The sequence below is a fragment of the Panicum virgatum genome, chromosome 3N (genome assembly GCF_016808335.1).
Source record: "Panicum virgatum strain AP13 chromosome 3N, P.virgatum_v5, whole genome shotgun sequence".
In the NCBI taxonomy this organism is placed as follows: Eukaryota; Viridiplantae; Streptophyta; class Magnoliopsida; order Poales; family Poaceae; genus Panicum; species Panicum virgatum.
The window spans coordinates 36,852,921-36,873,070 of record NC_053147.1 but is presented as its reverse complement, the minus strand read 5'-3'; the positions used below and the strand labels follow the sequence as shown (position 1 = coordinate 36,873,070).

Below are 20,150 nucleotides of genomic sequence, written 5' to 3'. Positions count from 1 at the left end.
CCGAAGGGTGCCCCTGGAGTCGTACTCCCGGTAGGTGTACTCTGGTGGGTCCACAACTCCGACGCGTTCCAGGCTGAGTAGCAATAAATTAGGGAGGCCAGGCTCTGCGGGGCAGATTCCGTCACTCCATTCGTCGTCAGCCATCTGGAACCAGACAAGGGCCAAAGGTAAGTGCTGTGTGGGAGGATGGCTAAGCAGGAAAAGATCTAGTGGAAAACTGGCTTAGAAAAGGTCTTCGAGCCTAAGGGTCACGTCCTACGGCCAACCTATGGCTCTGATACCACCTGAAGCGTCCCCACATAAGTAGAGACTAAATGTGAAAAAAATATTAGTCCCAGGAAGCTGATAACACATTTATTCAACATATGGTTCAGTCACCGTACAAACCTCCGAGGAGGCGGACATTCGATACAAACGATAATAAGTAGTAAAACAGCTACGGTAATACACCAAAGCACGACCCAGATGGTTTCCAGCTCTAGCTCAGAGTGACGCGCTAGTAGAAGCATCTTGCAGAGGGTCAACACCACAGGCAAGGTTGAGTGAGGACGCAACCTCTACTCAACATCTTCAACAACGAAGTCTGGATCTTCCTCTGAAACAAAACCACAAATATATATTGGGTGAGTACAAAAGTCTTAACAAGTCCAACCCCATCCACGGAGGGGGATAACACAGATATACATAGGATAAATCAAGGATAAGGCTGAGGTTTATTTGCAGTAGTGTTAGATTTTACACATGCAAGGGTTTATTTTTGAAAAGAGCTTTCGTAAAGCAGTTCTTTACTTTACTGAATATTGGGTGGGGTTGATTCTACACAAAGGATCCAAGTTTTAATGCTACCGGACTCCTCATCCGCAGTAGCTCACGGCACAACTGCCGGACACCTTCCAAAAACAACTCACACCATGAAATCATCCATCCCAGAAATCTAGTTATGTGACCAAACCATAACTCGCCCAATACCGTGGATACGGCTATTCGAATAAGTTTTTAAACTCTGCAGAGGTGTGCAACTTTACCCACAAGTGGGGTACCATAGCACGATCACCTTAGTGTCGGTGCAGATCCCAACAAAACCATTACCCACCTTAGCTAGACCTGACTAGCCAACACGGACTCCACTAAGGGGCCATTGACCTATCACCGAGGTTTAACCGGGGCATAAGTCACCACGACCTTATCCCTTCTCCTTGATCACCCGTTACTCTCAGCTCTCCTGATGGCTATCAGACTAACTAGTGGGGTTTATGCTAAGCCGTTGCCACACACAACGGTCGAGTGGTTTGCACGATAGTTGAGTTAGGCAAGATGACACATCAACTCGGTCCTTAATTGTGACAGGATGGATATCTCCCAACCTTCTTGCTCTACCACAACGGTACGAGCCTCCAACGTATAACAATCCACCCAGGGAATGCCATTCATCCATCCCATCTTAACATCCTTTTCTTTAGTTTCTAAAAATTCCACATTTTCTCTTCCCACACACTCACACATTTTCCTTTTATAAAATGAGTTGTACCATGTTTGGTGTGTTGTAATTTTAGCACAAGGTCCTAAGCATTCTAGCAGCGATTAACATCCAAATAGAATCAATCATATTTAGACATTAATCTAGGTGCTCAAGGAATGGTTATAACAAATCAAGGGGTGGCTATCCAACCATGTTTTCAGTAGCCAAAGCATATGCAATTTTTGTAAAACAGGCAATAGGTTCTGTTTATAAAACTGGGTCGAAATATGCATCAAAAGATGACATTGAACTTGCCATCTTCAAAGCCTTCCAGGAGTTCCTGCTCAAGGTACGGTTCTTCAGACTCCGGCTCGTGGTACTGCTCGGCAAACTCCTCGACGGGTTCTCTCTCGTTCACACCAGTATCTACGGCACACACAATTAACACACAATAAGGAAAAGAAAAGAAAGGAAAAAAATAAAGATTTTATCGTCGAGCCCGAATCAGAGAAAATTAAGATATGGAGACAGGAATAATATTTTTGGGAGATTTCTAATGGCACGGCTGAAAGTATTTTAGAAATAGCGTGGTCGAGTTTCGGAAGAATTGGAGGATTTTTGGCGCACGAAATGATAGGCTAACGAGAGGTTTATGGGCTAAATAAGGATCTAAGGGCTTATTTGTAAATAGTTTTGAGATGGCAAGGACTTGATTATAATTGTTGGAAACTTTGGGGTCACTCTGGAAAAGGGAAGGGATCTATTCACAATTATTTTCATATAGTGGAGGGACTAATTCTTGAAAAGAAATAAGAGAGGGGCTTTTTTGGAAAAGGATTTAGAGAGAGGGGGTTCTTAAATAAAAAGGGAAAAGGGCAGGGGCTCAACACAAATGTGCCTTCTTCTTCCTCCCGTCACGGGAAACATTGGAGGGGGAGATAGGGGCGGCGGCGCCTGGGCCGGCGGCCTTGGGGCACGGCGGCAGGCGGGAGTAGGGGGGAAATGGAGAGGGGGTCGAGGGGATTTGATTCCCCCACTGACCATGAGCTGGGGTGGAGCGAGGCAGCCTGGCCACAGCGGCCAGTGGTGGCAGGCGGAGGCGCTTGCGGCGGCGGCGATGCAGAGCTGGGGAGGGGGCTAGGGGCAGTGGTGGAGGTTGTGGTGGTGGTGGAGCGCGATGTGGGTTGGGCTATTTACAGGCCGGCGAGGGAGGGAAGGAGGGGGAGGCCGCGGTGGTGGCCGGCCGGCGAGCTCGGTAGGGCGGCTTTAATGGAGATGGGGCCGGCTCGGCCACTCGCCGGCGTCCGCTAGCGGCGCGAGCACCGAGGGTGTCGACGTGCAGGGGAGGACGAGCGTGGAGTGGCTGTAGCCAAGAGAGGGGGGCGCAACGGCGTGCTGTGCAAACTCTACTCGTGCGCTCGTGTCGAGGCGGGCACAGGGCGATGGGACGGGTCGGGCAGGGGCGAGCGGCGCGGCGAGCATCCCGGGCGCGTGAAGCGCATGGGAGCATAGGGGGCGCGCGCGTGGGCAGCGAGCACAGGGAGCGGCAAGAGCAGGGAGCAGGAGAAAAGAAGAGAAGGAGGAAGAAAGGAGAAGGGAAAAAGAAAAGGAGAAAAAGAAAAGGAGAAAAGGGAGAAAGGGGAAAAAGGAGAAAGAGAAAAAGGCGGCGTCGGTTGCGAGCCGGGCGTGGCGTTGACGAGAAGTGACGCGCACGAGAAACGAGGAGAACAGGGAAAGTTTAAACGATGATTGATTTCGGTGTCGGGAAGGAGATTGGGTTTGGTGTCAGGGCGACGAATCGCCGGAATAGATTCGAGCTCGGCGATGAAAATATTTTGAAAATCATTTTTAGCGAGTAATTTATTTGGGTGAATTTTCGGGATGTAACAGCGGCTGTCCTCCACCGGCAAGCTCCTTCCCCCGGCCCGTCTCACCTGCCACGCTGGAGCTCCGCCTCCTTCCACGGCGGCGCCGCTGGAGCTCATCGCGCCGGATCTGGCCGCCGCCCCTCACCGCAGCCGCCATGGCTGGAGGAGGATGGGGAGCAGGGATTGGAGGAGGGAGGGAGGGAGGAGGAGGGCCGGCGGCGCTGGATCTGCGAGGGAGGAGGGAGGAAAGGCGCCATGGCCGGAGGCAGCAGCTCCTCGCGCCGGATTTGGCCGCCGCGCCATGGCCTCCGCCGCGCGGGCAGGCCTCCACCACCGGCGTGGACCTTCGCAACCAACAGCCGGTCCCGCAGGCGAGAGAGAGAGCGTGAATGGGAGGGAGGGCGCCTAGCACCGGCCGCCCGTAGCAGCTCGCCACCACCGCCGCGAGGAGGGTCGACCGCCCGCAGCTCGAGCAGCACCTGCCGGAGGCCCTGCGCGCCGTGCGGGGCAGCTCCGCCGCCGCCCTTGCCCGCTGGCGCGCCGGGGGCCCTACGCGCCGCAGCCCCTGCGCGCGAGCCCCTCCGCCTCCGCCTCCGAGCCCCGCGATGCGCAGCTTCTCGAGCAGGGCCTGTGAGCAGGGGCCGCCTGCTCGCCGCCGCTCGGCCACTCCGCCGCTCCGAATCGAGGGAGGAGAGGGGCGCCGGCCCTCGTGCGAGCAGGGCCAGGGAGCAGGGGTCACCTGCTCGCCGCCGCCGCCGCTCGGCCACCCCGCCGCGCGCGGATCCGGTCGGTGGGCGGAGCAGGAAGGGGACAAGGGGGGAGCCGGCGGAGAAGGGAGACCGGGAGAGAGAGAGGGAGAGAGGGAGGACGAGGAGGGGAGAGGGCGCCGAGGGGGGTAAAAAAGAAAAAAATCTGACCTGTGGGTCCTATTTCTTGGTAGTTGATATAGAGTAGATGTATAGAGGATGAATGAGTGCGGAGAAACTGGAGATAGAGAAGAGAATCTTGATGACCAGATAAGAATATTTTTTAAAGGATAAAAATAGAGGATGAAAGTGTGAATAGCCTTAACTTCAGCTGTCCATGTGGCGAGGGGAGAGGGTGCGAGCTGTGTTGGTCGAGCCACGCTAGGGGTTGGATTTTTTTTAGTTAGGCTAGATAAAAAAAATCCCATATGGATCGTATTCTCTCCCTCTCGCCGACACGTGTTGCAGTCTCAGACGACAGCCAAACCAGAAAGGCAGAAACCACTCCACTCCTACCCCACCTAGCACGACGCTGCACGCAGATAAAGCCCGCCCCGCCACCCCACCTCAGTCTACTACTACTTCGCCAAAGCACGCTGATCAGTGGCAAGCACAGCTCTCGTGTGAGCACGCAGGATAGCTAGATCAAATAAGAAGCATCGAGGTGCGCAGCCATGGATGTGGTCCTGGACTGGCGCTCGCTGGGCTCCCTGATCGCGACGGTCGTGGTGTTTCGCACGGCCGTGCGGGACTTCCTGCCGCCGCAGGCCGAGATGTACCTGCGCCGCTTCCTCGCGTGGGTCGCCGCCGCGTTCCGGGAGCCCAAGGGCACCATCCTCATCGACGAGGCCGATGGCACCAGCGGCGGCCCCAACGACCTTTACGACGCCGCGCAGCTCTACCTCGGCACGCGCTGCCTCGCCACGGCCCCCACCGTGCGCCTCTATAAGCCGCTCCAGGCGCAACGCCCCGTCGCCTCGCTCCCGGACTCCCACGACACGCACGACACCTTCCGCGGCGTCCGCGTCAGGTGGACCTCCACCGCGCGCACCGTCGAGCGCGGCGGCGGGTTCAGCCCGTTGGACCAGCGCAGCCTCGAGCTCCAGTTCCCGCGGCAGCACCGCGACCTCATCCACAGCCACTACATCCCGCACCTCGTCGACGAGGCCACCAAGATGCGGCTCAGGTCGCGGGAGCGCAGGCTCTACACCAACCGCGCCGCGGGCCCCTGCGACGACTACCACCGCCTCTGGACCTCGCACGCCTTCTCCCACCCCTCCACGTTCGACACGTTCGCCATCGACCCGGCGCTCCGCGAGGAGATTCGCGCCGACCTGCTGGGCTTCACCGCGAGCTGGGAGCGCTACGCCCGCGCCGGCCGCACGTGGAAGCGCGGCTACCTGCTCCACGGCCCGCCGGGCACCGGCAAGACCAGCCTCGTCGCCGCGATCGCCAACCTCCTCGAGTTCGACGTCTACGACCTGGAGCTCACAACGGTGCCCACGAACTCCCACCTCCGCCGCCTGCTCGTGTCCACCACGCCCAAGTCGGTCGTCGTCGTCGAGGACATCGACTGCTCCCTGGACCTCTCCGACCGCGACAACAACAGCAAGGGCGGCGGCACCGGCATCGCCACCGATGAAGATGTGGCGGTGATGGGGCGGGAATCCATAAGCCTCTCCGGGGTGCTCAACTTCGTGGACGGGCTGTGGTCGTCCTGCGTCGGCGAGCGCCTGATGGTGTTCACGACCAACCACCCGGAGCGGCTCGACCCGGCGCTGCTCCGCGCAGGCCGCATGGACCGCAAGATCGAGCTCGGCTACTGCACACCCCCCGCGTTCCGCGTGCTCGCCAGGAACTACCTCGGTCTGGGCGACGAGGGCTGCCAAGACGCCGGCGATGACCCCAACACTGTGAACAGCCTCATGGCCGAGGCAGAGGACCTGCTCGCCGCCGCCGAGGTGCGAATCACGCCCGCTGACGTCGCCGAAGTGTTCATGGGCTGGGACGGCACGGGCGCCGCGGCTGCGCTAAAGAAGCTCGTGGACGAGCTGCGGCGGAGGCGGGATGCGGCCCCAGCCACGCCGCCGGGCGCATCGACAGCGGACACGGCCACCGATATCGTACGTCTCGCGCAACAGTGCATGGCTGCTTAATCAGCATCTCGCCCCTTTCAGCTTAACTGTTTCTATGCCTGTTTGCAAGCTGGTCTCCCCAGCAGTCTCTGTAAACATTCTAGTAGTACTATATGCTTTCTAAAAAGCAGGGGTTACCTTCCTTAAAAAAAACGTAAGTGCTAGTGTTGTGTTATGCATGGTGTTTGCCTTTCGTTATGTGTCGTGTTAATACAGGCTATGGACGATGATTACCCAGGCACGGCAATACAGACGACATGACAGAGCTTGTTCTATGCATGCTGGCAATGCTGCAAGGGTTTGTGGCACTAGATTTCACTTTCAGAGTAGGTGTGTGAAGTACTGAAAGGTAGGTGGACTGGATCATGCTAAAGGCAGAAGAAAGTTGTGCACCAACATTGTCAATAGGGATATTTTTAAGGTCCTCCTAAATGAGTATGAGCCGTCCATTTAGTGGACAGCATCTAAAAAAGTGAACTGTAGCTAGGTCACTCATAATTACTATATGTGTCATAATTATGCACTCCCTCCGTTCACTTTTTGACTTTTGACTCGACATTTGATCACTCGTCTCATTAAATTTTTTTTGCAAATATAAAAGAACATGGATTATGCTTAAAATATTGTTAATTGTAAAACTAATGATAGTAAAATAAATAATAATTATGAAATTGTTTTGAATAAGACGAATGGTCAAACGTAGAGTCAAAAGTCAACGGAGACAAATAAAAGTGAACGGAGGGAGTACATGTTTAGAAGTGTTTATATAAAAGGAAACGATATATTTGGAACAAACCTTATAAATATGAAATTAGTTTGGCTTAATGCTTGTCATCCATGCGTGTTTAGTGGCGGGGGACGGAAAAAAATCAAGGTATGGCGAGAAATGGTATAGACATTTTACTGCTTGGTCAAAAGCTCCTCAAAATTACAGCCCATTACCATTGATTCACAGACAAATAAGAGACAAATATCACAGAATTTTGCATTAAATTAGAGATATAAACAGTGCAATTTGCAATTTATACCTCTTAATGCCTGTGTCACTAGTACATGCTGCCTCGCTTATGCTGCTGCTCGCCGCGAACCTTGGCAGTCTGCTGCTTGCGTAGCTGCAGGCCTTGCTACGTCGCGTTGAACCCTTCACCAGTCGCCTGTGGCCATGCCTCATTCAGATGCTAAATCGATGCAAGTCTGAACTCTGAATTTATGACCGAACCCCATCCTAGATAAAGCCGTACATGGCCTGTATTTAGGGGCACCATGCAATTTGGTCCCAGGCTGCGGAATTACATATTGGGCCAAGCAGGCGAGCACTAACAACAGTCAACAAATGGCGGCCCATGAAACTAGACAACAATAACGGTTGGTGACTTTCTTCCTCCATCTCTTCCGCTCGCATGCACGTCGGGCAGAGGGAAAAAAATTCGGGCCCCAAACTGCATCGCGTGAGGACCCGCCCCAAATTCTGCCGCGTGTACACAGAAGACATCCGACGGCGATAGCTTGTTCACGGCCGCAGCTCCCTCCAAACGCTCCAGGTCGGCTTGATGCATCGGCTCCAGACGGAGCTGACTGTTCCTTTCTATCCAGAGCCGAGAGCTGCGTGCTGTAGCTCCTCGTCATCGTCGCCGCCGCCGCCTTCTTCGTCCGCCGCAATCGCGTAACCTGCTACGCCCCCCTCCCCGGCCCTTCTCATCCCCTGGATACGGCAAAGCACTACGACGACATCCCTCAGTCCTCCTCCACCGTCTCCTGGTCGTCCTCTGCCATTGCCGCCGCCTCAGATCGGCCGCGTCAAGACATACATCTGGATGAGCAATTGGTGTCTATGTAGTTGATGTAGACCAATCAGGTCGATGAGCAAACTGTGACCACACAGGTTGTTGAGGATTGTGCTTCAGTTCAATGAATCGTAGTGGCATTCTGGGAGCGTGAGGGGAGATAGTATATGATTAAAAGTTACTCCATTTTCAGAGCAGAAGAGGTTACAATACACTGGTCAAATAAGATGCAAGTTTCAGATTGTTGATACTGATGTGCTATCAATTGCTAGCTTCCACCATGACCACTCAGGAAGCAAATGTGAATTCTAGTTTTGATCATTATCTTGTACCCTAATGAGTTTCCAGTGACCAAAACTAATTGTATGTTTCTTTCAGTGTTTTCCTGGAACTTCAGTGGCAGAAGCACTCTGCTCATGCAACGATTGAAGATCAACAGAAGGCAGTGTTGCTGAGCTGCAGACCTGCTTTAGGATTCTTCAGAGCTGTAATTTGTAGTGATCAAATTACATAGGATCTGGTCGGTGTATGATGTGTGTAGCAATGATTTGAAATAGACATATGGATGCTTGTTGTAACAGAAATTGTATGTTTCACAAGAGTGACATGTTCATCTGAAGAAAACAAAATTAATATTTATATGATTAACAGAGTTGGAAAAAATGATATGTTTCTCTGTGCTCAAACTGAAATTAAATAGTAATGTTCGTGTAGGCATTACAAAGCCACCCAGCAAGGTTACATATTTTTGTGATTTGGTACTCCATCAAAATGTAATTTCCTAACAGGTGGCTGTAATGTGGCAGCTTGATCAACTCCAAGTAAGAGACTTGTATATCCTCCTCCGATATATGGAGCGCCCATGTCAGAATAATTCCCATACATATTGAAGTGTGGTATTCCTGCATTAGGATGTCCATCACGGAGCAAGGGAGCAACCATGTTCGAAGAGTGCCCGTAGGCATCATTTGTGAAGTTTGGCATACTGTTAGCATCAGTACTACCAGCATTTAGATCCTGTGTCATATAATATGAAATTATTCACAAAATTGAATAGAAGCAAATAACATATAAAAAGTGGATGTAGTCCAAGTCAAATGTCTTACGATAAATTGCTCTGGACCTGCACTTTCATAACTATTTTCTGCTGCATTATTTGAATCTTTTCCTATAGTGAAAACAATGAAATTACTATACAAGCATATAATGAAGAAAAAAAATGCTAGAATTGGTAGTGTCGATACCTTTATTTTTAGCACTTTTTTTCTGCTTCTTCCCTGTATTCTTTTCAAAGGATATGGTCCCTCGTTTATTCTTTGCACCTTTTACCTCCAGAGGAACTCTAAACGATATTACATTATTTAATGTACCTGTTGCACAATCAGCTGAAACTAGAGGAACCTCATTGGATTGTTCTTGCAGCTTGTTTAGAGAATTATCTGCTTCCGAATCCAGCTTATCTATGGCTTTCTCCAAATCATCAAGAAGTTCCTTTGACAGTGAACACTTCAATGCGACTGATGTAGCTTTTCGTGAGATACGTGCAGCATGTGTTTTCAAACTTTCCTGCTCAGTTCCTTGTTTCTCGATACAGTATCCCCTCTTTGCATATTTTGTCCATCTATTCAATATATATTGCGGTGGCAAAATGAAAACATCATTGATATTGAAGACTTTGAGAGCATGCTTGCACAAGATTCCTACAAGATATGGATGTCATATTTCATCAATTTGTATTAGAAACTAAACTACAATTTACTAAGTGTAAACATACCTATGGATTCGAACTTCCTTCAAGAACATGTAATGGTCAGATCTGCTTTGTTGAATACAACTGTTGCTCCATAATCGGATTTCATATGCATAACCATATACGTCAATATTGATCCCTTGGATTGTAATAATTTACAAGAGAATGAAAATTGTGTTTTAAATTCATCCTCAAACTCTCTATAGATCCTCCCTGTATATGACTCAGCTGCAATCTTCAATAGAGGTAAACTTGTGTAAATAACAGAGCTCTTTCGTCGTGAATTAAAATCTTCTACCAACTCATTTCGACGAAGACTATTGCAAACCTTCTCACATTCTACAAGGAGTTCCAAAAGACCCAATTTCCTACGAAATCTTTTCTTAAATACATTATTCATACCTTCACTTCTCTGAGTGGAGTTCATATCAGCTATAAATGAGTCACGGTACAGAGCAGCCCACTTTGTCCTCAAACCATACAGGTTTGACATCCATTCATTGTCCTCAAGGTTGTACTCACTTCTTCTGGAAGTACAACTCCAACCTGTCTTCATAAACACATCTCTTAAAGTCAGGTAGAAACTTCTTAGGATGCTTCTGAATTACATGCCCGAGATGTTTCGCAGCATTAAGGTAAATGTGCCACAAACAAATGCGGTGGCTTGTGTTTCAAAAGACATAAGCAATTGCTCCTGCCATGGCCGCGTCTTGATCTGTGAAAATTGTGCTAGGGTGCTTGACTGACATTGCTGTTAGAAATATTTCAAAGAGCCAAACTAATGATTCAATAGTCTCATTAAACAACAGCGCAGCCCCAAAAATTATTGTGTGCTTGCGATGATTGCCTCCGAGGATCGGAGCAAATGGCATTTCAAACTTATTAGTTTGAAAATTGGTGTCAAATGACACAGCATCACCAAAACATGCGTAATCCATGATAGATTGGCCATCTGCCCAAAAGAAATTAGCTATCGGAGCATTCTCCTGATCTATTTGCATGGTATAAAAAAATGTTGGATCCTCCATTTTTTTACACTTCAAGTATTCCAGTAAAGTTTGTGCATCATTGTTGCAATCCATCCGTGAGAATGACACTTTGTCAGCTCCACCATAGAACTCCTTCATGAACTCAAACACCTAAGCTGGCTTCATCCCTGCTTCCCTTATTTGACCAATTAGCTTCCTGTCGGTCTCTTGAACACTTCGTTGGGACCTCAGCTTCTCTTTTTTATTTGGACTAGCAAGATAATGATTATGATCGAGTACAACTTTTTGCACTGTCCAAATACCCTCTCTGCTGACATTAAACTGAACACGAGCATCACAACCTATTCTTGTAGTGTCCTTTGATGACTTAGTTTCTCGCTGACCTTGGTTACTGCAAACTAAATATTTTTTACGTAGAGTCCCATCTGCTCGTAGCTTTGAGTGTCTCTTTCTAATACTAAACCCAACCTGAACGGCATAGGTGTTGTACATATCAAAAGCTTTCTTTCCTGATTCAAAAGCCATTCCAACTTCAGGAACAATCAATGTTCTCACAACTTCATCAGCCACCGGAGGTGTAATGCACGGAGGTGTGTTGTGATTGCCATCAGCGTTGGAACCAGTAGTAGCGCCGACCTGATCAAGTTCCATGACAATTGATGAGTTCTGCGCAATAACATATTATCAGATAGGTTAAAACATATGAGCAAGCATCACGATTAATGAATTAGGCGATGATGATCAACCTACCTGTGCTGTGTCTGCTTTGCCTCCACAGCCACCGATGATAGTCTCATCAACAATATCCTCAACCTCGGCCTGCCCCTGATGAGATCCTTCTTCCTGGGTGTGCTCGCAGCCATCATCTATGGCACAAAGGCCACCGCAGGATTGTGTGACCACCTTGGGTCCCTGATCATGGGAGTGCTGGGCCATGACAAATAAAGAGGCACACAGAAGTAGTCTTGCGCCATCAGAATTTTCACCGAAGATTTGAGTGCGTGCGACGAGTAGATTCATTTATGCAGCGACGGCGGCGATGACAAGCTAAAATATCGCGGCTCTGGATAGAAAGGAACCGTCAGCTCCATCTGGAGCCGATGCATCAAGCCGAGCTGGAGCATTTGGAGGGAGCTGCGGCCGTGAACAAGCTATCGCCGTCGGATGTCTTCTGTGTACACGCGGCAGAATTTGGGGGCGGGTCCTCACGTGATGCATTTTGGGGCCCGTCCCCATCCAAATTTTTCCGGGCAGATGCGTCCATGGCGAGCCAGAGTCGGGATCCGATAGTTAAGCAACGAGTCGATGAAAAATCATGGTATGGTGAGCGCCATATCTCGCCGTACCGGGTCCTCTGCCCCTGTGCGTGTTCACTCCAAAGAATAACAGACTAGAAAATTTTATTATATCAGATAAACATGATATCGTGCAGCCACGGCTGCTTTATGATTCGTGTGTCAACATCGTCTTGCCGCTGTGCCTACCGCATCGATGCGTTCATCTCACGAGATGCGAGATAAATCTCACGCAGAATCTTGTGCGGCATTGTCGGCTTGTCGCTCATTCCTCAGGCTGTGACTGCCCATTTTCCCCTCTCCTCACCATGCGCGATTCATTTTTTTCCCAGCTTCGGCTTTCTTCTTCCTCCTTCCTCCACCAGTCCTCCATGGTCATCTGTCTGCCAGAACCCCTTCTTCTAACTTTTCCTCCATAGCAGTCCTCATCCATTCACACGTGATCCACAACCGATTGACTCTATTTATTTTCCCTCATGGGTTCTCATCTTCCATCTTCCTCCACCTCATCCCCCATCCATGGCTGACCGTACTTTCTCCCAGGTCAGTCTAAGAGTGTTACTGCCTTGCTTGAGCAAGAAAAGAGTTTTGTCTACAGAACCCATTTTAAAATACTTCTCAAGCAAATTTTCAGCCTAGCATGCCAGGCTCTAGGAGTTTGTTTCAAACCATACAAGGCTTTTTAAAGCTTGAACATATAGTTAGGAAACTTGGGATTCTCAAAATCAGGGGTTGCTTGACATAAACTTCTTCCTCTATGTACACATATATAATAGCACTTTTAACATCCATCTGGTACATCTTAAAGCCCTTTGAAGCAGCAAAGGCTAAAAGGATTCTAATGGCTTCTAAACGAGCAATAGGTGCAAAAGTTTCCTCATAATCTACACCCTCCTTCTGACAAAAACCTTGGGCTACCAACCTAACTTTGTTTCTGAATACCACCCCATCATCACCCTATTTGTTCTGGAGAACCCACTTGGTTCCTATGGGATGGCAATCTAGTGAAGGTGACGCTAAAACCCAAACTCGATTTCTATCAAAATTATCAAGCTCATCATGCATGGAATTAACCCAATCTAGGTCAGATATAGCATGTCCAACATCTTTTAGATCAAAAGAAGCAACAAAAGTAGGGTGAGGAAAAAGATGGGATCTGATATGACCTTGACTGAGTGACTTTGTTGATGTCCCTAATGAATGTGCCCTGATGTTTCTCTTGCTAAAGTCACCTCTCCCTCAATAGTAGTAGGTAAATCTTCAAGAGTAGCTTGTGCAGAGTGAGGCAGCAGATCAACTTGTCCCCGAGTGAGTGAAGTTGAGGTTGTGTCACTCTGTGCCGACGATATTGGTGCTGACTCGGCAGGTACAATAGGTGTAATTACTTCTAGATCACCCCAGCCTCCATCTTCATCTTCATCAACAAAAATACTTTGTCCAAGCTCATGTTCACCAGCACACTCAAAAACAGATGTACAAGGCATTGTTCATCAAAAGTAACTTCTATTATCTCCACTAAGCTCTAGAATGTGTAGCATAGCTAAAAAAGATACCATCTGAAGTTCTAGATTCAAATTTATCCAATTTACCTTGCTTCAGAATGAAACACCTGCATCCAAACACTCTGAAATGATTTACCTTAGGAGCTCTGTTAAATCTCAACTCATAAGAAGTCTTTTTTCAGAGAAGCTCTCAAAAAAATTCTACTAGAAACATAACAAGCAGTGTTGATTGCCTCGGCCTAATATCTTCTAGGAGTCCTATGCTTATCAAGCATCGTCCTAGCCACTTCAACAAGGGTCCACTTTTAACATTCAACAACTCCATTCTGCTGAGCAGAGTAAGGAGAAGAAAACTGATGCTCAAGACCCAAAGAAGCACAAAAGGTTTCAAAATGAGTGTTCTTGAATTTAGTGCCATTGTCACTACGAATCGCTCTCATGGCATTCTTGGGAAACTCATTTCGCAACCGAAGAATCAAATCTCGAGCATGAGCAAAAGCTCCACCTTTATCTTCTAGAAAGAAAATCCAAGAATAGCGAGAAAAGTCATCCACAATCACAAGAACATACCACTTCCCACCAGCCGATTGAACACGAGGACTAACAGTGTCCATGTGGAGTAACTCTCTAGGTTCTCTATTCATGACTTGGTTCAGAGGTGGATGAGAAGCAGCGACCATCTTTCCATAATGGCAAGGATGACAAACTAAATCTTTCTCAAATTTCAATTTGGGCAATCCTTGGATAAGATCAAGTGAGCTCAACCTAGCTAGTAAGCCAAAGCTCAAATGACCAAGTCTCCTATGCCACTTCCAGAGTTCAGAATTTGGAGCATCAAAAAGGCAATGGTAAAAGCCAAAAGACTGAGAAAAATCAGCCTGAAAAACTCTCCCAAAAGGTGAAATCCGACAAATAAGATCGCCCTGAAATTCAAGAACTCAGGAAAAGCTTTTCTTAAAGCGCACTTCAAAATTGTCTTCAAGTGGTTGAGAAATAGACAATAGATTAAAATGCAAATTGGACAACAGAGCAATATCCTTGAGAACAAAACTCTTGTTGACTTTGATCGTCCCACATGAAACAACTTTACCTTTACTTTTATCCCCAAAAGTGATATGTCCTTTACCTTTTCACAGGGTTGAGGCTGGAGAACCATTTTGAATTTCTGGTCATGTGGCGCGAACAGCCGAAATCAATGAGCCATATGTTTTCCAGGTCCCTTTCCTGTTCAATAGAAAGATACAGAGTGGGTAAATGGCACAACACTGGGATTAGCAAACTGAGGATACCAGTGTTGAGTCATTAGCCCTAGAAAAGTGTTACACCATACAAGCTATGTCCCATATGAAAAGAGTGAGCACCACGTGGGGGAAAACGGTCCACTAAACCTGAGACTGGAAAATGCCTTTCTGAAATCAAGAGCTATGTTGACCACAACCTGAAAATGCACTCTTGGGCCTTGGCCTTCTTGAAGTACTTCTTCTTGAGAGCCTCTTAGTTGAGTTTATCTCTCGACTTGTACTTGCCTAAGGTGTTCTCGCCCTTGTTCTTGTGCTTGCTTGTGTCGTGCTTGCCGGATGAGTACTTGTTCTTCTTAGGGCGGTTGACGACAAACTGATCAGGGTCTCCACAACCGAAGCAACCTTCCTTTTGACCACCACGCCTGCGATTCATTCGATTGTTGTGAAACCAAGTGAATCGACTGATGACAAGTGCCAAATCGTCATTGCTGAGTGATTCCATTTGATCCTCTGTAACAGACACCAAAGCAGACCAAGAAAAAGAACTCTGTGATAGATTAGGCAAAGAACTTCAACCAACAGCAGTGGAGACCAAAGCCACAGCTGGAGAAGAAGGATTTTCAACTTTTGCTCTAGTCTGATGTTAAATTTTAGTGGAGTTTAGCTTGCTAAACAACTCATTAGTGGTAAGAGTCTCATAGTTAGGCGATTCAATGATAGCAGACACATTCACTTCACAAACCCTCCGATCTAGAGCATGTAACAACTTGAGAGCTCTCTCATGATCGTCAAAGGGAAGCTGCAGCTTATTGGCACGTATCTTGTTCACGACGGACTGAAAGCGAGAAAACATCGAATCAACTGACTCACCAGGCAACTGAACAAAATTTTCATACTCACACCGATACAACTCAAAGATTTTGGTTTTAACTTGGAAAGTTCCCTCATGAAATCTCTGAAGAGTATTCCAAATCTCTCGAGCAGTAGTGAGATGAGAAACATGATAAAACTCACAAATACATAGACAAGAGAAAGTTGCATTACATGCCTTGCTATTTGCCTCATGCTATTCAATCTATTCCTGACCGATTCGGGGAGCAAGAAAAACGTAATCAGGATCCTCATAAATCTCCCAAACACGTGAACTGATAATTTGAAGATGCGCCGACATGCAGATCTTCCAGTATGGGTAATTTGTTCCATCAAAGAATGGTGTCTAGCCAGATCCACGATCCATGTCGCCTTCACGGATCAAGCACTAATTAAGGTTGAATGATCCTTAACCAGACTCTAATCCCATTTGAAGGAACAAAAACAACCACCAGAAGGGGGATTGAATGGGAGCCAAAAATCGCTTCACAAAAATTCATCAATCAGGCACCCCAAAGCTGAACCAGAGTGACTCAGTAGCTAAACTTACTCGGACAGAGTTGTAGCAGAGTAACTCGGCAGCAAAAGCACAAGAGAACAATGCATCAGCGAAAAACTGAGAGCATGGCACTTGCACCAACCGGCTCAAACATGAGCACACAAGTCCACCATAGAAGAACTGGGGAATAATCTACAGACTTTGAGAATCACTAGGGTGAACTCGGACAAATCGGGTGAAGTAGAGGCCGACTAAAACTTAGCAAGAACAAATGAACCTCACGAATGGAAGAACAGCTCGAACAGAGAAAGCACGCGGTGGTGTGCAGTCAGATCAGATCCATACTCCACAAGACCGAAACCAGTGAATCCGATGACCGCACAAGAGCACAATTCAAAGATCAATGCTCAGAAACAAGCAGATTGATAAGAAATCAGATTTGGCGGAGATCCCAAGAAAGCTGGCTGTGGAACCAGAAATAGCTCGATCTATGAGCTCGTGAGGAATCAGATTAATCCCTTCAACAGAAGGTATCGCCTCACAGCCTAGAACACACAGATCAGAAGGATCAAGCCAAGAACCACTCAAAGCAGCAATATCAGCCAAGAAAAGCAAGTCAAAAAAACTGCTCGGTAAAGTGAAAGAATATGGATACTCAAGATCTAAATCTCAGAGGACAACAGGAGGTAAGGGCCTCCAATCCCACGCAAGAATATCTAGTTCTTACACAGATACAAGCTCGGATCACACAGATCTCACACAAGATAAACACGAACGAACACCTCGAGCTAGGACACAACTCACCCAAGAAAAGAAAAAGGAATCTATCCTAGCCTCGTTCTCTCCGCCTGCTATCTTGGCTCCCAAGCCAACTGGCTGAGTTTGATATATATATGTAGACCGAGTCCCGGGGGCAACTTGAAAGATTGCCAACTGACTCACCTGACAGACCTTTCAGTTTGCCCTATTTACATATAGGTCCTCTCACTCATCTCGATCGAACGGCCACGCTTCCTTTACAGTTCCTCCACGGACCCTATGATTCTGCCACGTGTCGAATCTGATTCCCACCGGAACCACGACTCGGGTTTTGAGGCCCAAAACCGTAAACCCTCCACGTGAACTGTTCCGAGTCGCCTGACTCGTGCCGTTGCCATCCTCGACCACCTGGACACCAAGTCTTCCTGAGCCTCTAGCTCGACTTGCATGACCGCCGTCTTGGCACGAACAACATGGTCACTCCCATGTACTCCCATTTGTTGAACCCCCAGATGTTATCTTCCATGATTACCACCCGACTCCTAGGTCCTTCAGTCTAGCTCGGCATCAGCCCTTCACCGCTCCCGGTCCATCAACACTGACCTGTCTGACCTTCACCGTTGCCGCCGACCACCATCTCCGAGCCTAAAACATGCGCATCAACACAGCCAATAGACATATTGCACACATAACTCACACCATGGTTAAACACCGTATCCATGTTGAAAATCTCTCATCACAAAATAAATCACAAGGGTACTTTTCAACCTTGTGTCCATAGAAAGAACCTACAAAACAAATTGGTACAACCTGCCCCTTGTTCCTTTTGTAGGGGTGAATTACCATCGAAGCACAGTTATTTTTGGATGTGAAATTATTGCTCATGAGAATATTGAATCATATGTGTGGCTATTGAGAACATTTTCTGAAGCTAATATTCAGAAGCATCCAGTTTCTGTGATCATTGATGGACAACTTGCTATGCAGAGAGCAATTAGGCTGGTGTGGCTGAATTCATCACATAGGCTATGCACATGGAATATTGAGCAGAATGTTGACCATAATATTTACAATGATGAAGTGAAGGATGAATTCATATTTTTTTTCCTTTATGATTGTTGCTCCATAGAAGACATTGAGAGGAAATGGCTGGCATTACTGGATAAGCATAAAGTTACAAACAAGGACTCATTGCTATATCAGATGTATGAGATGAGCTAAATCCGATGTGCGGTGTATCATGCTGGTAAGTGCAATTTAGGATTAAGGAGCAACCAACGGATGAGAGCATGAACAATCTAGGATTCAGATGAATCTGGATGGTAAATGACACTATTAGACAAGGTAGAGCACTATGAGCACTGTTGACAGTCGTTAAAGCTCAATTTCGATCGTCAATATTCCAAGAAATCATAGAGAACTTGTAATACTTATATGCATAATGGAATTCCACTTGTCCTTGGAGAATTATTTGCATGCAGGGAATTATCATATAAATGGAGGAGAATAGGTGGAAAACTACCATCCGACAAATCAGAGGCCTACACGTGTCACACACAAGGATAGGACAGCGTATAAACCCAACAAAAACACCCAAAGACGGGCCATCCACCCTGCCATTGGGCCTAGGACGCACCTAGGAGTGCACCAAAGAAGAGACGGCCCAACTGAGGCCCACCAAGGGTTAGCCAACCCCTGAGTTTGGCCGAACCAGGGAAGAGGCAGTTGCCACCCATTTTCCACATGCGCGCGCATTGGATTCTCCTCAAGTCGGTGGGCAACCATCTACCTGAAGCAACCGCCTCACAGGTACGTGTCAACACAAGAAAGAAGATGCTTCTTGGATGCTTTAGGATCTCTACTCCCCCCAAGTTACCTCCATATGCTATAAATAAAGCTCTCCTCCCTCTCATTTAGCACACACCACTCTTGTGAAGAGCTCTCTCTCCCTCATTCATACTCTTTTTAGTTCAAATGGAAGAAGAAGTAATATAGTCATCTTGTTCAAGCTTACTTTGGAGTCTTGGTAATATTCTTGTCGGCGTTTCGGTCAGCTGACAATTAAATTTATACTACTTTTGCACATCTAGCTAGGATGATTAGCTCGGATCGAGGACATGGGGTGGCACACAAGACATAGGATTTACCGATTTAGACTGGTTCAGGCTCTACGTCCAGTGTGCTGCAGACTTCTCACGTTACGAGCTCTACTTGCGATAGGTGTTACAAGCTAGTCGAGAGAGGGAGCGGGCTCCCAAGTCTCTGGAAAGAGAGAGAGTGGAGGGCTTGATTGAGTGCTCGTGCATACGAGAATGTCTGAGAGCGAGTAAGCGTGTAAGAACCTGTCCTACGTAGGGGTCCCAGCTTCTCCTTTTATAGTTCAAGGAGAGAGCCAGTTACATGAGGAAAAAAGGAAAGAAAAAAAAGGAAGGAGAGGATCGGTTCCTCAGATCGTGCCGCCCAATTCTTCTGAATAGCTCTCGCCGACTTCTTGTGTGGGTCCCACCAACCCTGCTGTTGTCAGGGGGAACTATTTGAACTATTCCTTTACACTTTGGCCGCTGCAGCCACGCTTTGCTACTATTACAGGGGCGTTACAGTCGATCCTATTCTGTCGAATGTCGTGTTAACAGTCCTCCCATACACAGTCATGCCGAGGAGGGCGGCAACATAGTGCTACCCTGTTTCATTATGGGCAAAAGGCATGGCCTATAACCATCGCTAATTGTGGGATGACGTATCATCCCCCTTTGATGGTCGAAGACTTGTTCTGAGGGTCACACGGTCGTGCTTGGAATGCCTTATCTGGAGGCATTAATATCATTACAGTCCTTGGAGAGGCGGAGCTTTCCCTCCACGGATCGAGGTACCTGGGCACACACCACAGGGGTCGGACCAAGCAGGACCTGCTCCGAGGGGTCGGGCGAGACAGAACTCATTTTCCCAGGGTCGGAAGATCCGGGCCTGGTCCCTAGGTGTCGGGCGAGGTAGAACTAGCACCCTCGTGGTCAGAAGTTGTGGACCCACACCCCCTGGGGTCGGGCGAGGCGGAGCCCGCGTCCCTGGGGTTGGATAAGCCGATCCACACCTCCAAGGCTGGTGTGATGGGCCTATGCTTAATCAGTTCGTAGATTTGGTTATCATTAATATCTTAAAATGGGTATCCCCAGTATTGATACCTGACAGTAGCCCGCGAGCCTTTGGAGTAGAAGGATTCTCCTTTGGAGGCTCTTCTGAGTGCGTTGAGGTGGTT

The 20,150-nt window shown here is 48.0% G+C and overlaps 1 protein-coding gene and 1 long non-coding RNA gene across 2 annotated transcripts; both read left to right on the top strand.

The window, feature by feature from the left end:
• The first annotated feature begins 4,664 nt into the window (after positions 1-4,664).
• Positions 4,665-6,383, top strand: LOC120665873 (AAA-ATPase At3g50940-like). Its single transcript, XM_039945557.1, has one exon. It carries the CDS (start codon positions 4,748-4,750, stop codon positions 6,227-6,229), a length of 1,482 nt encoding a protein of 493 aa, XP_039801491.1. The 5' UTR covers positions 4,665-4,747; the 3' UTR covers positions 6,230-6,383.
• Positions 6,384-7,791: 1,408 nt separating this feature from the next.
• Positions 7,792-8,576, top strand: LOC120668143. Its single transcript, XR_005672254.1, has 2 exons — positions 7,792-8,293; positions 8,371-8,576. It is a non-coding gene; the product is annotated as an uncharacterized LOC120668143 (long non-coding RNA).
• Positions 8,577-20,150: the final 11,574 nt, after the last annotated feature.

Bases quoted from the DNA above. Each gene is read 5' to 3' on its own strand.
- LOC120665873 (XM_039945557.1), top strand. From the start codon at position 4,748: ATGGATGTGGTCCTGGACTGGCGCTCGCTGGGCTCCCTGATCGCGACG.